Source organism: Microcebus murinus, chromosome 4 (genome assembly GCF_040939455.1).
Source record: "Microcebus murinus isolate Inina chromosome 4, M.murinus_Inina_mat1.0, whole genome shotgun sequence".
Taxonomy (NCBI): domain Eukaryota; kingdom Metazoa; phylum Chordata; class Mammalia; order Primates; family Cheirogaleidae; genus Microcebus; species Microcebus murinus.
The window spans coordinates 83528947-83543184 of NC_134107.1; the positions used below are offsets into that span (position 1 = coordinate 83528947).

Below are 14238 nucleotides of genomic sequence, written 5' to 3' on the forward strand. Positions count from 1 at the left end.
GGGCAGCCTTTGAGTCATTGCCAAAAGTAAAAAACAGAATCCAAAGGCCACATCTATTATCCTTACCATTAGTCTTTGCCTCCTATCTTTAGTGACTTAGATATTTTCCTAGTGTCTGTGTGAAAAAGGACATGTGTGTCTCACTATTCTCAGTGCAAAACACAAATGGAAAGTTGTCCACAATCTATTTATTACAGACATTTCCCTTTCATTTATCTATTTCACATATGGCTACCTTATGCTCCCCTACATTCAATTTTCACACAATTTTATACTTTTTAGAAAGGATGATTCATTAGTTATATAAATGCGATTTACTTTTATGCCTTTGTAAAGTTTCTTTATAAATATATTTTAAAATTACGCTCTTATTGACAGCCCACACGTCTCATTTTTGGTGCAGGGAATAGTATCAACCATTGCTTCTGCAAAGTTCACAAGAATCAGGTGCTCCTTAGAGATCCTCAGTTTCATTGTTTTAAAATTCTTCAGTGTGGTTCCAGCCACGTATAGTTATATAGATACTACATAGTCAAAGATAACTTACTGAAGCTTGTTCACAGAACTAAGCTTTCCCCTGATATCTCTCCTCCCCCTTGCTCCCACACTCCTGGAAGTATTATCTCAGGTGCTTTTCAGGATTTAAATAATAATTTTTAGAAGACACTTAACACCACAGTAGGGAATTTGTTGGCATGACTCGAACAATACGGTTGCTCCAGATGCTATATTCGAACTGTATGGGTCCACTGAAAAAATAGATGTAACCTACAAGAAAAAGACCATAAAGAACATTTCAGTGTGAAAATAATAAGGTTTTGCTCCAGCTAATATTAAAGGTCCAGTCTCTTAGATCCCACATTCTTTTTTTAACATTTCAATATTTTTCTTTTTAAACCCTATTAATGTATTTGTTGCTTTAATTTTTTTAATGATATAAATGTTCTCAGCTCTCCTAAATTGTCACCTAGACTTAACTGTCTTGCTATGAGTTCCAGTTTTAATGCTTGAATTATTGATATTAGTTATTTGTTGTGAGGGATAATATACCTTCTCATAATTAGAGCAAAAAATCATTGTATACTTATGATACTTTATAAATGAATTACTCCCCACTCTACCCCTATTTTGAATTCTGGCAATACCTTTGCATCTTGCCATATTTAAGCATAATTTAAGGTAATATTTAAAGTTTCGCATTTCTTATTTATAGAATTAGTAATTGTTAAGTAAAATTCTCATTTACTCTAAGCATGAGGAGGTCGGTTTCTTTTTTGTTTTGCTGTTTGTGTAAGTAGTCACATAGGAATCATTAATTCTTTAACTGTCATACGTTTATTAGCACATCTAAGCCCTGTATAAAAATCCTTTGTGCAGGAAAGAGTTTTGAGGGGCTTTAGAAGCTCTTCTTTAAGGTCAATGCAATGTAACTAGTTACCATTTTTCTCGTAGACAGCATCCACTTTATCACCAATGCCTGGGAAGTCCTCTTCTATTAGTCTGGGATAGTCTTTATCCATAATCTGATTAGTATCATCATACCTATTTAATAAAGAAAAGAAGCTGTTAAGTAAGTAAAGAAGCTCTTAAGTATCATTCTTAGAAATTACCTTAGAAATAATATGGTGCATATAATGGCCCCTTTCAAAATTAACAAGGGCTCTAAATTTTCAAGTCCTTAAAACATCTGGGAGCTTTTTAAAATTAGGAATTGGAATACTGAGTGGATTGCAGACTCTTGGTGTGTATTTGTTGACGTGCCTAAAGGCAATCTTTGTTACAAACTCATTTCCATTTCACAAATAATGTATCTGTTACAAAATTATGTCATCAGGAAAGTGTTCTTAGAGTGAAATAAATGTATGCTAATGCATAGACAATTGTCTGTTGATCTCCCACATGTGTAAGACAACTTGCTTAGTAATGGGTACAAAAATATATAAGGTTTAATTTCTGTACTAAAAAGTCATAGAGGCATACAGTAACACCAAAGCGAGGAAGGGGAACGTGGCTTTTCCCACCCATAACAGCACATTCCACGTTCCTTCTTCCCTGCCCATGCCCACACCCTGACCCACAAAATGCATTTCTGAAATTAATCTAGGAGAACAGGCTCTGATGTGGTTCTGTTACTGACGAGAGCTTTTTATATCCTGAGGTATGTTCCAACAAGTAAAAGGTAAGAACCACTGAACTACCAGGAAAGCTAAGACATGTGAACACATAACTGCAACACCAGGCAATAGAAGTTAAGCATGAGAGTGAACATAAATTGTCATGGGAGTACAGGGAAAGGGCAGATAATCTCAGAATGGGGCCATCAAAAAAGACTTTTGTAGATGCAATGATATTTCAGATGAACTTTAAACAACGGGTAGAATTTCAAGAGAGAGAGATGCAGAGAAGGAACCCCCAGCAAAGAAAATCACATAAGGGAAGCTTAAAAGGATGTAAAGGTACATTGTGTCTGAGATATGGTGAGCAGTCTATCCTAACTAAACCATCTACTCCTTGTGAAGTGTAAGGAATGGAACACAGCACTAGGAAGAAGCTGGTGGTGACTGTTAGAAAGTTGTCCATGTCATCGTCAGAAATAAAGTTAAAGGCAAAGATGATATATACAGGGATGTGTGTGTGTGTGCATGTGTGTGTCTGTGTGTGACACTGTGCATATGTAGAGATGGAGGGAAGCTTTCATTTTAAACATTTTGAGTGTTGGGCACCTGTAAGATATTCTCATCCACAAATATAGACATAGATCTAGACTCCTAGATGTCTAGACTCCTGGATCTAGACTCCTAGACTCCTACATGAAGTCTAGATCTAGACTGCTAGATGTCGCTGATGGCAAGGCTGCCCAAATCTCTACATATGTTTTAAACGTTCCAGCTCCACTTGCTTTTTGGAAAGTTTGACTTTACAAACCTATCAGCTTCCTCATCAACATTTCCAATGGATCAGCCAACCCTGCAGACATGGGGGCCTTTTTCTGAACCAATCTTTTCCTGTACACTTGCTGTTGTCCTCTCTGGCCATAGAAGATGGGGCCTCACATAAGTTTAGGACAGGTTGACAAGAAAGAGAATCCAGAAGAAAAGTAAGAAGGAATGAAGGTGCCAAAGTAAAAACTGGCTTTGCCATAGTTGAAACACAACAAATGGCTAAGAAAGAAAAGAATGGTTGAAAACAGGTGAGTATTTCATGTGTGTATGTGTGTGTTTTCAAGAGGGATTGGGACTTTTAAACACATGTCTGAGGGGCTGCCTGGAAGAGCTGACATGGAACAGAAATGAATGACTGGTATGATATTTACAACGATGTGTGAGAATAATTTACAGCAGTGACAGATGTTTGAGACTCGCTTTGCACCTATGACATGGATGGGTCAGTACACATTGCTGCCATACCTCCAGACCTGGTTTCCTGAGAAGAAGAGTGTCTTGCCTGTATCCTCAAAGTGAACAGCTGCACTTATCTTCTTAACCTCTTTTGGAAATCCCAGTTCAGATATTTTTTTGGGATAACCTTCCATAATGTCATAACCATTAAGAGCCCAAAATTTTCTACCTAGAATAAGTGAAAGAACAGTTTTCTCATTCAAGGGGATCCATTAGGACTTACATATGTACGCATTTACTTAAACAAAGGTAGACTGATTTTATATATTTAGAAATAAAATACTTAGTGTTTGGAGTCACTATGTTTATAAAAGATAGAAATATGAGCATTCTTCAAGCAAAACTAGTATTTAAATACTTAAATTTAAATAAATCTTAAGATCTTAATTTCCTCATTACAAATATAGATGACCAAATATCACAATTAATCTGGCAATTTATTAACTCTGAATATTAAGTTTGGAGCTGGGTGAAAAAATATATTAAAAAACAGTACAGTAGGAACAGTAAATTAGATTCAAAACTCAAATTTTATACCAGTTAAAAAGTCACTTCCTTCTCTAAAAAGTAACTACATTATAACATTAATTATGATAGTTTAACAATAGAAAGAACATCAGTAGAATGTTAAGTAGTCATCTTAAATTATGGTCATAAAGATGAAGTAGCAATTTGGAAAATTTTTCATGATTTTATGTCAAGGGAATAAGTAACATATAAAAATGTATCTATACTATGAAAATAAATATGTAAAAATATGTATTAGATTTGATGAAGGACTAGAAAAAAGTGAGGAAATGAAATAAACTGACTTTTCAGAAGAGAATTATGGATAATATTTTTTTCACTTTTTCAAAATGTATGTTGTTAATAATGTTTCCTCAATAAGTAATTTTTAGGAGGAACTAAGAGAAAAAAACTAACGTGATTGATAGGAAAGAAAGAGTGGACATAATAAGTAATATATGTGAACCTTTTAAATGTCAAATCTGGAGACATTTGGTAGCATGGTTTCAGGTGCTTTCTGGTTTCCATTGGCTAGACTCGATTCTTAATTTAGGTATATTTTCAGCAGTTATCATTTTACTGAGTCTCTGGTGGCGTCAAGCTCACCACTGCCTACCATGGCCATGGGGGAGGCCTTCCCTGTGGAAAGCTTACCTCTAAAGAAGAAGACAAGGTCATGAGAAGGATGCTCATACGCAGCATCAATACGATTGGGAAGTTCTGGCCAAAACGATTTTGTTAAAAACAGCTCCGCGTCAACCTGCTGAGGATGCAGGCGCCAAAAGAATCTAATATGAAAGTAAAAATACAGTTTTCTGTCACATTTTTAAAGTGCACTATTTCTAGCCTGCCAGCCACCTCTCTCTACATAAGTACAGGTAAGTTAGACACAACCATTCCCTTGCACCTGGGAAGGGAAAAAAAAATCCATTTCCCTTTAAGTGCCAGTGACAAGTTGTGGCTATCCTAACTCCATCCTAAGGTATCCAAGTTTGAAATTTCTCAGTCTTTGTAAGGACTGTAAAGGTCCTTTGCGGGTTGAGACTGTGCCTTGTTCAATTTTGCATATCTTTCCAGAGGCCACCAAACGTGCCAAGGCATTGTGTTGGGCTCTAGAAAGAAAACACAAATTACACAAACTATGTCTTCCATGATCGTGGCCTGGGGAAACTGACTCATGAGAAAATACCCAGAGCACAATGTAATTAAAATTATAATAGAAAGGGTGGGAATGCTATTGGATCAGATGAGGGAGCAGTGAATGAAAGGACGAATGAATGAATGAACAAATAAGCATACTAAAATAATTTAAAAATTAATATTGCATTTTTAGGTTCATTTCATTCCCTCTCTCAGATCCCAATATATGTATCCAGAACTAAAGTTTTTTCCATACAAAAATGAATTCACCTGGACATTATAAGTAAGAGTTAATTAACACACCAATTACTTTAAATACTTGTCTGTTTTAAAATAAGTTGAATTTTTAGACTTACTTGGTTGTCTTTATATGAAAGACTACAACCAAAGATGTAAAAAGAAGCTATACAATGTCAAGATTATCTATTGGAAAGTAAATCATTTGCCCATCAGTCATTTATTTGATCAGAAATATGTAAAAGAACTGCCTGCCCAAAGTTCTGTTATTTTTTTACCATTAACTTTCACCTTTGCAAGTAGGACCAGATGTTTTGGCAATATGCAGACATGGCTTCATCAATGTTTGTCTCATATGATTTTATGAGAGAATGTCAAGTGTACCTGTCTTTAAAGATCATGGTTTCTCCTCGGAGACTGGTAATGGCATCAAGGGATAAGGATGGGTCACATTTGTCTGGTGTTTTGGGATGTTTAGGGTTGGGGTCCTCATCTCCTGGACCTGCAGTGGTGAATGCGAGAGAGAAATCACTGAGTGTGACATTACTGATGACCTGGGTCACAGCACAACAGGCCGATCCTGCTGATGGAGAGTAGGAGAGGCTTCCCTCCCAGGGAGGGCAGTGATTCCTGAGGCTCCTACATAATGATACAAATGCCCTATAACCCTACTTCCTTCCTGCAGGGCTTTAAGATCTTGCATGGGGAAACTGAACCTTCGCTTTCATCCTTCAAGACTCCTTGGGATTCTTGTGAACTATAAACCTAGATTTCTTGAGGTTGATGATAAAAAACAGGGGGTGGAGGAGGTGGGAGTGGGAGCAAAACACTTTGAGAAAATATTCCCCACACTTTGCACAATCTATTGATGGACTGCTCTTGAGAACCACATTTCTCTTAAAGCCATTTCTGAAGGCGTACCATCCCTGTGGAAGCCCTCATCTCGGCTCCTCCTCTTGACGATTTTACCAGCGATCAACATCAGCTAATTTTGCTTGATCAGTCTGCAACAGTGCAGCTGCATCTGCGACAAGCCAGGCCTTCAGCAACTCCAGTGTGACTTGCCACATGTCTGTAACTTCCCCACCAGCTCACATGAGTACAGACAGAAGTACAGTACACAGTAATAATCCTACACTGTTTTTTTTTCTCTGTCTAGTTTATATTAGTTCTATCATCAGTCTCAATGCAGAAATAATAATTGCAAAATAAGTTGGCAAATTCCTTTTACTCATCTTTAAGTTCATGCCCACACCTACTCTAGCTGCTGTAGTAGATTTAAATCCAGAGGTGAAAGTTACAGGTTGGGATAGCGTGAGCAAGTTTTCTGAAGTATGTGCTTCACAAGTGTTTACGCTAATGACTGCGCACTGTGGCTTTAACTCTATTTATGATAGCTAATCTATAAATAAATACTTGGGTTGAGGTTTAATTATTTTGTAAATATTATTGAAAATTTGGGGGGAAAAAGGAAGAATTTCCTGTAATGGTCACTGTAGATGTTGATTAAAAACTACCATAGGCCAGATGAGTGGTTTCTACTGTGGCAAATTGGAATGACTGAAAGAACACCCAGAATTCGTAAAAGCAGGTTAAGATCTCACTTTCACCATCAGCTGTGTTACTATCGATACCTATTTAAACTCTACAGGGCTTAGTATCTTCATTGGTTAAACAGGGAATAAAATGTTTTCCTTTCTTATTACAAAGGTGTTTTAAGGGTATCAAATACACCTTGCAATGTATAAAATACAAATACAAGGAGCTATATTCTGCAAAAACTTTGGAGAATGGAATATTTTCTACTTGAGCAAGCAGTTTGATTTGGGGTAAAAATGGCTATGTTTTCCCAAGTTTTAATAACACAACCAGGAAAGCAATATTGGCAGTGGTAAATTCAAGGAATACGGTCATACATCACTTAATAACAGGGATAAGTTCTAAGAAATATGTTATTAGGCAATTTCATCATCAAACATCAGAGCATATATACACAAACTTAGATAGCATAGCCTACTACACACTGAGGCTATCTAGGGTAGCCTATTGATCCTATACTACAAACCTGTCCATCATGTTTTTAAACTGAATACTATAGGTAATTGTAGCACAATTGTTAACATATCTCAACATAAAAAAAGGTACAGTAAAAATATGGTCTTATAATCTTATGGGATCATTGTTGCATATGCAGGTATGTCATTGACCAAAATGGTGACATGAGGCACATGGCCACAATTTAAAAAAAAAAAGTATGTATCTATTCTGCTTATGTAACTGCTTTTATAACTGATACGTTAAGAGTTACCATAGATTTGCATTTCTATGGTAAAGAGGCAAAGATATACAATGTAACCAAAAGGTCAAAAAAAACCTTTTATTGGGTGGTGGGCAGCTGGGAGAGGGGAGGAGGGGAAGGATATATACTTACATAATAGGTGCGGTGTGCACCACCTGGGGGTTGGACACGCTTGATGTGTTGACACAGCGAGGGGTAGGGGGAGGAATGGCAGGGACAATATATGTAACCCTAACAATATCTGTATCCCCATAATATGATAAAAGAAAAAAAAAGAGTTACCGTAGAGAGACTGGATTCCTTGTACATCATCATCCGGAAGCACAAAGTGGCTTTTGCCAGTGTAGGTATAGATGGGAAACATGAGTGCTCCCGGGTCCTTGGAGTGATCAAGACCTAAGGAGTGGCCAAACTCATGGGCAGCAACAAGAAACAGGTTGTAGCCTGGAGGGAAACAAATAAACAATGAGAAAACAAGGTACTCCAATGACCAGTTAATGGAAGAGATATTATTTCCTTATCTATTTGGTATGTTTCTTTCTTGATTATTACTTTCTTCCCTATCTTAATTTTTTTTTTTTTTGAGACAGAGTCTCGCTTGTTGCCCAGGCTAGAGTGAGTGCCGTGGCATCAGCCTAGCTCACAGCAACCTCAAACTCCTGGGCTCAAGCGATCCTTCTGCCTCAGCCTCCCGAGTAGCTGGGACTACAGGCATGCGCCACCATGCCCGGCTAATTTTATATATATATATATATATATATATATATATATATATATATATATATTAGTTGGCCAATTAATTTCTTTCTATTTATAGTAGAGACGGGGTCTTGCTCTTGCTCAGGCTGGTTTCGAACTCCTGACCTTGAGCAATCCGCCCGCCTCAGCCTCCCAAAGTGCTAGGATTACAGGTGTGAGCCACCGCGCCCGGCTTAATTTTTAAAATTAATATCCAATTGCATGAAGGAAGATTCGAAGAACTGATTTAATCCTTATAAATAATTTAGCGTTCTTTTGATTATAGCTACCTACACAATTAGGATGTCAACAGATCGCTCTCATATAATTAGTAATTAATAAGGATTACTATGAAGACACTAGAAATCCTGATTTGCTTTTTGTATTCTCTCAGGTCAGATGAGGAAAGCAGACAGAGATAACTTTAAATGAAGAGTAGGGAAGTCCCATGGGGTGGTACACAGCTAGAGTGCCGCCCAGAACATCATCCAAACAGGAGGCAGCATCCAAAGGGCTGATGACCAAGCATGAAGGATACACTAAAAAGGGTCTCTGTGTCTACACTTGGGAACAAATTCCAATCAAATTATTCTCAGAGTACCTCTAGAGCAGGCGTCCCCAAACTATGGCCCACGGGCCACATGTGGGTGTTTTTGCCCGTTTGTTTTTTTACTTCAAAATAAGATATGTGCAGTGTGCATAGGAATTTGTTCATAGTTTTTTTTTTTTAACTATAGTCCGGCCCTCCAAGGTCTGAGGGACAGTGAACTGGCCCCCTGTTTAAAAAGTTTGAGGACCCCTGCTCTAGAGTTTAGAAAAACAGTAACTCCAGATGTGATTATCCATGTTTCCTCTACTCTAGAAGGCCACTATGTCACTGTATTTCCACAGTTTCCTCTAGTCATTCTTTCCAACAGTTTTTAGACTCCTAGTACTAGTATTTTAAATTGAAAAAAAAAAAAAAGGACGATAAAAGACGAAAAGAAAAATAGAATGTATAAGGCAGTAGTCCCCAACCTTTTTGGCATCAGGGACCAGTTTCATGGAAGACAATTTTTCCACGGACCAGGGAAGGGGATGGTTTTGGGATGATTCAAACACATTACATTTATTGTGCAGTCAAACCTCTCTGCTAATGATAATCTGTACTTGCAGCCATGCCCCAGCACAAGCATCATCGCCCAAGCTCCGCCTCAGATCATCAGGCTTTAGATTCTCATAAGGAGTGTGCAACCTAGATCCCTCGCATGGACAGGTTACAGTAGGGTTTTCGCTCCTGTGAGAATCTAATGCTGCCACTGATACGATAGGAGGCAGAGCTCAGGTGGTGATGCGAGTGACCGGAAGCAGCTATAAATACAGATGAAGGTTCCCTCGCTTGCCCTCCTGCTGCTCCCCTCCTGCTATGTGGCCCAGCTCCTAACAGAGCGGTACTGGGTCTGTGGCCCAGGAGTTGGGGACCGCAGGTACAAGGCAATACATAGGGATTGCTATTACTTCTTAGAATACATGAAAGCTGAACCTGGTGGTTTCAGTTTGACTTTAAATACCCTTTCCTATCATAGCCTGTGCATGAAAAAAATGAACAGTCAATTTAGCAAATCTGTAGTTCGTAAGGGCAATCAGGCCATATAATCTGAGTGAATACTAATTCTTCACTGGAATGGCTAGTAATGGATGCCACTCTGAACCTTCAGCTGTAACATTCATCCAGATCTGTTTGTGGATGTTTTAGTTCATTCTGATTAAAGATTTCAAACTCAGAATTTATACAGGAACCTAAATCTGAGGCTTACTGTGACTATCTCTTAACAATACTGGATGCTATTCTTTCTTCCTAAAACCATCCTTACCTGTGAAATACTACTCAAGAACATAAATATGTAAATTTTCACCTTTCCCTCAAAGACATACTGGGGACATTGGAGCTGAGGTAGTGATCTTTTAAGGCCTAGTCTTATTCTTTGGAAAAATAATCCTTTTTATTTAAATGAATAATAACAATGAACTGTCTATGAAGACTCCTTTTAGTTGTGATGACTAAGTAAGCCCTAATTGGAACAATCTATGGGTTTTCTTCCTAAATTAACATTCCCAATTACTTTGAGCCTTGAAGAATCAAATAGTAACTGAATTCATTATCAGTTTTATTTTGCTCTGGTCAATACAGCCTTCATCTTGTCTGTCTCATATTGTTTGAAATAAGACACTATCTTGATTTCTCAAAGTTATTTATAAAATGAGTAATATAGACAAGTCTGAAACAAATAACTCATATAATAGGGAGCAGAAATTTGACTGAACTTATGCCATCAATATTTCTACCAAGAAAAAAACTATTTTGATTCACATCCAATTCATTTATAACTTATAGATTCCACCCTAATAGTTTTTAGATATATACTTATAATCAATTATACTTCTTCAATATACCAAAAGATAATGCACATTAACATTACCATGTCTGACAGACAAGACATTTTGGTCCTGCTTCAAAGTTAATTAATATCCCTCAAGCCACCATGATAAAATAAATAGATTTTGTTCATTTTTCATGTTTAACATTGATTTGTAGAAACTTCACTTGTAGAAATACTAAGTATGAGATAAACTTTTTATTTTTTTAGAAAATATAATCAAATAGCAAATACAATTCACTTTTATGCTTCTTAACTTTGTACCAGTGAGTTCACTGTCTGATTTAGCAATCAATGAAATTATATCTTTATAAGAAATATTACCTTTGGAGCTACTTGTCCAGGTTTCATCATCATCAAAATGGGCATCTCCTCCTAAATTTGGTCCAGGAGGAAAAGCATGAGCCAGCAGACCAGAGGGTCCATCAAATGGGTAGAAGTCACCATGCTCTACACACAAAATCAAGAGTTAGGAATCTGATCATACCAACTAGTAACCAGCCCAGGTGTCTGGTGACTTTTTGTTGAATACTATAAAAAGTAACAAATAATTGAATGAAGGAATTTAAAAATGGAACCAATTAAGAATTAGAATATAAAAATGTTTTTAAAATGTCTTTACCTTTAGTTCCGAAAGAGATCATGATATCAGCAGTGCCATCGTGAAGTCTGGTAAAATTCAGAGGTGTCACGTCGGACCAAACTTTGAAGGCTTTTTTAAATGCCTTTTCAATTTCAGAATGAGTCATATCGGGGGTGTAATTCACAATTCTAGTCAACATAGAAAGCATCAATTAGATTTTTTGGAAGGTAAAAACTATTTTGGAATTTATTTTCTTGAAACATTGCTGTTCAACCCAAAATGCAATGGTTTCTATTAATTATGACACGATATAAGAATAAAAAGTCAAGAATTCAATCAGAAATTTGAGTATCTACAAATATCTATGTGGCATCTTAACTTAAAATATTCAGATGTATAATAGAATTTATTTTACATGCTAAAAGTTTGGAATGATATTGATATAGCCCAAATAAATGAAATACCTCTGTAAAGTTTCTAGAAAGAGTAAACTCTCCATCTTTAGCACTGCTGTGATAAATACACTGTTGTACTACACTTGCAACTTGTCTTGAGCCTACTTTTACCTATATTTTGGTTTCATTTCTAAAAGAAGTACTTTGAGATGTCCACCAAAAAATAATGCTGGGTTAACATAACAATAATGGATGTTATGGGACATTTTCAGCAACAACAGTATTAAAGCTATTCCTGGACTTAACTTCCAATTAAATATTTAGGACTAATTAATATTAGACATTTAATACTGTGAGGAAAAAACCAGGACACATTAAAGAAATATAGCCTCTGATTTACCTGTAGGTTAAATTCGTTTGGGTCCATTTGAGAGTTCGAGGGAAAACATTGTATTCACCCACATCAGGGACCCCGCATCTTGGTTTTTTCATGATATCTAAGGTGTTATCGTCAAGTTTGCCAGTCACTTCCAAGCCAAAAAAAGACTGCATTTCTCGAAGCCTGTCAACCATGGAACTTGCTGACGTCTTCTTCAGGATTCCCGCGAGAATCGGAGGATGGTAGTAGGATTTCAGGTAACGCTACAAAAGACACCAAAATGACCTGCTTTTAAACAAGAAGGGAATCGATGAGATGCACCACCTCATTAGGACAGGCAAGATACTCTACCTCTGCAAACTGGAGGTCTTCCTCTGACAAATCGTCATCGTCACCATCAGGAAGGGGCAGGGACCGACAATGAGTCCAGCTCAAGAAGAGGAAGGCCACCAGGACACCTTGCATCTTGAATGGCTGAGCCTGGAGGCTGCTGCCTTCCACGGACAGCACCTTTGCTTTTATAGACCTGCCATGGTGAGTCATCACGGATGGATATGTTTCAACTTCCTCGTCAGTTGGAGGTAAACATGCTTACATGGCGACTTTTTTTTTTTCCCTCCCAAGTGTGGTTTGTGGTAGAATTTGAGGGAAATATAAATGAGGGCATCTCTCATTTCAGCAGGGTCTCAAAACCCATCTGGCAAAATAAACAGCCTCAGCATATTTATGGATCCTGTGGGAAGAAGCGGAGAGTAGTAAATTTTTCACTTCACTTAGCAAAAATGTTTTTTCCCTCCTACGGGAAAACAGCTACTTCTACTTTTTCAAATAATAAGAACATCAAGATGGTATATGTACTTCCATAAAGAGAAACCTAGACTTGCTTCCAGAATGTTTATAGCCTGGTGAGTTCTAAACTGCATTCTCTCCAGAGCGACTACAGAGGAAAATACTGTGCTTATCTGAGGGCCGTGGAATTGGACCAGAACCGAGCTTGAAGGTTCTGAGCTACTGCAGCACATCCACAAGATTGAGTCCATGGTGGGAATTTAAACACACTGGCATGCATGACTGCTCAACAAATATGGAGACCTGCATGAATTTCCTACGGGTATAGGCAGAGGTAGAATTATTACATGGGAACACAAAAACTATCATGGTTAACACATATTGAGGGACTACTACATACTAGGTTTAAAATGTATTATCTTACTTAATCCTTACAATAACCTTTCATACATACTATCAGAAGACTTGTTTTCCATTTTATATACGAATTATCTGAGACACAGAGAAGTTAAATACTTGCATAAGGTCATATGGTTAATAAACAGTACTATCAGGATTCGAACCCAGACCAGTTGACTCAAGACTCCATGTTCTTAACCACTGCCCAATATGGCCTCTACCCCATCCATTTTCATATAAACTGAGTTGTGTTGTTCCTACACCTCTGGGAGTGCTCAGGAAAACTAGGACTGTAGTAGTTAAGCACATGGCCAATTTTGAGTTTCGAAATTTTTATTTTTAAATTTGAACAATAGAAATACCCTTGGTCCAACAACTCAGGAAAGTAGTCCTGTTCTTTTTAGAACTTTACACATTCAATACCATGAAATCTAAGTGTCATCTTTAAATGGATAGAACAGAGGTGAGGAATCTTTCATGTTGGAAGACCATATTAATTTACCTATGATCAAATAAGGCCACATTCAAGAAACTTTAATTAGATACACTTAAAAATGTACATCATTTTGTAAAATTCTAACTACTATGTACTTAATAATTTCAAGATATGAAAACTATTAATTTTAAAGTTAACTAACTTTTTAATACTTTCTTGTATCTGCTTTTTGTTGAAAAGCATTTGAATATTTGGTTACAGCATTAAGGTCCACACTTTCAGTTGATCCTTGGTCTAGATGGGTAAAGTCATTTGTGACTGTGAGGTTGTCTTGGGTTAGGTAGGAGAATGTATATTCACAGCAATTAGTGGTTAAAAAGCAAGAAAGCATTTTTTTGGGCATGTTATCTGCTGAAGTCATGAGTATTCTTCTGCATTTTTCCATATTTCAAATCAATCTTTCTTAGCATGAAACGACTTTAAAATGTCATCTACTGAGAGCTTAATCGATTCCATCTGCA

General features: G+C 37.1%; 1 protein-coding gene across 1 annotated transcript; it reads right to left on the reverse strand.

The window, feature by feature from the left end:
* Window positions 1-667: 667 nt before the first annotated feature.
* On the reverse strand, window positions 668-12558 carry MMP13 (matrix metallopeptidase 13). The gene is made up of 10 exons (XM_012770569.2): window positions 12445-12558; window positions 12115-12356; window positions 11359-11507; window positions 11061-11186; window positions 7864-8025; window positions 5667-5784; window positions 4560-4693; window positions 3408-3567; window positions 1439-1542; window positions 668-768 (listed from the first exon to the last, which is right to left on the reverse strand). The coding sequence occupies exons 1-10, from the start codon at window positions 12556-12558 to the stop codon at window positions 668-670; spliced, it is 1410 nt and encodes a 469-aa protein (XP_012626023.2).
* Window positions 12559-14238: the final 1680 nt, after the last annotated feature.